This window comes from Eimeria necatrix, genomic scaffold (genome assembly GCF_000499385.1).
Source record: "Eimeria necatrix Houghton genomic scaffold, Enh_scaff2748, whole genome shotgun sequence".
Taxonomy (NCBI): domain Eukaryota; phylum Apicomplexa; class Conoidasida; order Eucoccidiorida; family Eimeriidae; genus Eimeria; species Eimeria necatrix.
This window is the reverse complement of record NW_013653307.1, coordinates 1-1838: the sequence shown is the minus strand read 5'-3', so window position 1 is coordinate 1838 and position 1838 is coordinate 1. Positions and strand designations below refer to the sequence as shown.

The window sequence follows — 1838 nt, the reverse complement described above, 5'->3', positions numbered from 1 at the left end:
AGAGGGCCCCCGGGGGGGAGGGGAGGGGGGGCCCCAGGGGGGCCCCCAGGAGGGCCCCCGGGGGCAGGGCGGGGGGCCCCTGGGGGGCGAGGGAAAAGGGTACTGGGAGGTGGGGGAGTTTGTTTCGAGGGTTTAGGGTTTGGGGTTTGGAGAGGCGGAGGGCGCGGAGAGGGTTTAAGTCGAAGTCGAGGGTTTGGGAATAAAAAGGTAATAAAGAAAAACGCGGAGATGCATGCAGGGGGCCCCCGGGGGCCCCCCGAGATGCATGCAGGGGGCCCCCGGGGGCCCCCGGGGCAGCAACAACAACCCCACCATCGAAGAGGAGGGGCCCCCCGTCGCAGCCGAGTTGGTTTGCGAACACGTAAACCCCCGGCCCCTGCTGCCAGCCCCCAAACCCTAATTTAGGGTTTGGCATTTCCTTTCCTTTTTCAAAATAAATGCTACTTCCATTTAATATTACTTCAGCCCCACTTCCAAAACTCACAGGGGGGCCCCCGGGGGCCCCCCACTCTCCCCAGCTCTCCACGCCCAGCACGGTGTCTGTACACCGCAGCAGCGCCACTCCTGCGCGCAAACCCCAAACCCCAAACCCTAAACCCTAAACCCTAAACCCTAAACCCTAAACCCTAAACCCTTAACAGGCCGCAGTGCACAATCCACAACCAACAACCAACCAAAGACAAACAACAATCAACTATCAACAAAAAGCAATAAACAATCAACCCTAAACCCTAAACCCTAAACCCTAAACCCTAAACCCTAAATAATAAACAATAGACAAAGAAAAATATATAAATAGACAAGTAAATAAATGGATAAATAGACAAAATATATGGATAAATAAACTAGGTAAACGAGTAAATAAATAAATAAATAAATAAAATAATAAATAAACAAATAAATAAACAGACAAATAAATAAATAGATAAATAAATAAATAAATAAATAAATAAATAAATAAATAAATAAATCAGAAAGAACAGAAACAACACAGAAAGGGACTTTTTAATTTTGCAACTTTTGGGATTTTTGGATTTTAAAAAAACGAAATAAATTCATTTAAACGCAAAATAAAAAAAATAATATTTTCAATTAAATAAATTACTTTTCTCGTTTTTATTTTCCAGAAAAAAGCTCCAATTGATTAAATTCATTAATTTAGTTAATGAATTTAATGAATTTAATGAATTTAATTAATTAAATGAATTAAATTAATTAATTAATTATTTTAATTAATTTTAATTTAATTAGTTTGATTTAATTTAATTTAGTTCAATTTAATTAATTTAATTTAATTTAATTTAATTTAATTTAATTATTTTAATTTGAAGATTACCGAAAGGCGCAGTTTGCTGCCCCGTGACTTTCACCACTGCTGGTGGAAGTGGCATTTCAAGAAGCCCGTTGCTGCAGCAGCAGCAGCTGCTGCTGCTGCTGCTGCTGCTGCTGCAGCAGCAGCAGCTGCTGCTGCTGCTGCAGCTAAAAGCACTGAAGTAGCGGCTTTCTCTGTAAGCCCCTTCGTCTACTAAATGCGTTTTGGGCCTCACCAGCAGCACCCGCTGGTTCAGCAGCAGCACGCGGCAGTTGTACTGGTTCTGCAGCAGCAGCAGCAGCAGCAGCAGCAGCACAGCAGCAGCAGCAGCAGCAGCAACAGCTGGGGCGCCGAGCGGCAAACAGCAGCGCCGCAGCAGCAGCAGCAACAGCTGCAGCCCCGCCGCCGCCCGCCCCCCAAAACAGCAGCAGCAGCAGCAGCAGCACCGCCACCGCGCCCCACCCCACAGCAGCAGCAGCAGCAGCAGCAGCAGCAGCAGCAGCAGCAGCAGCAGCAGCAGCAGCAG

General features: G+C 46.2%; 1 protein-coding gene across 1 annotated transcript; it reads left to right on the top strand.

Annotated features, from left to right (window-relative positions):
* Positions 1 to 1529: 1529 nt before the first annotated feature.
* Positions 1530 to 1838, top strand: ENH_00037360 (hypothetical protein; the record flags this gene model as incomplete). Its single annotated transcript, XM_013580535.1, has 1 exon — positions 1530 to 1838. A coding segment is annotated over one exon (309 nt), but the record flags the coding sequence as incomplete, so codon positions are not given.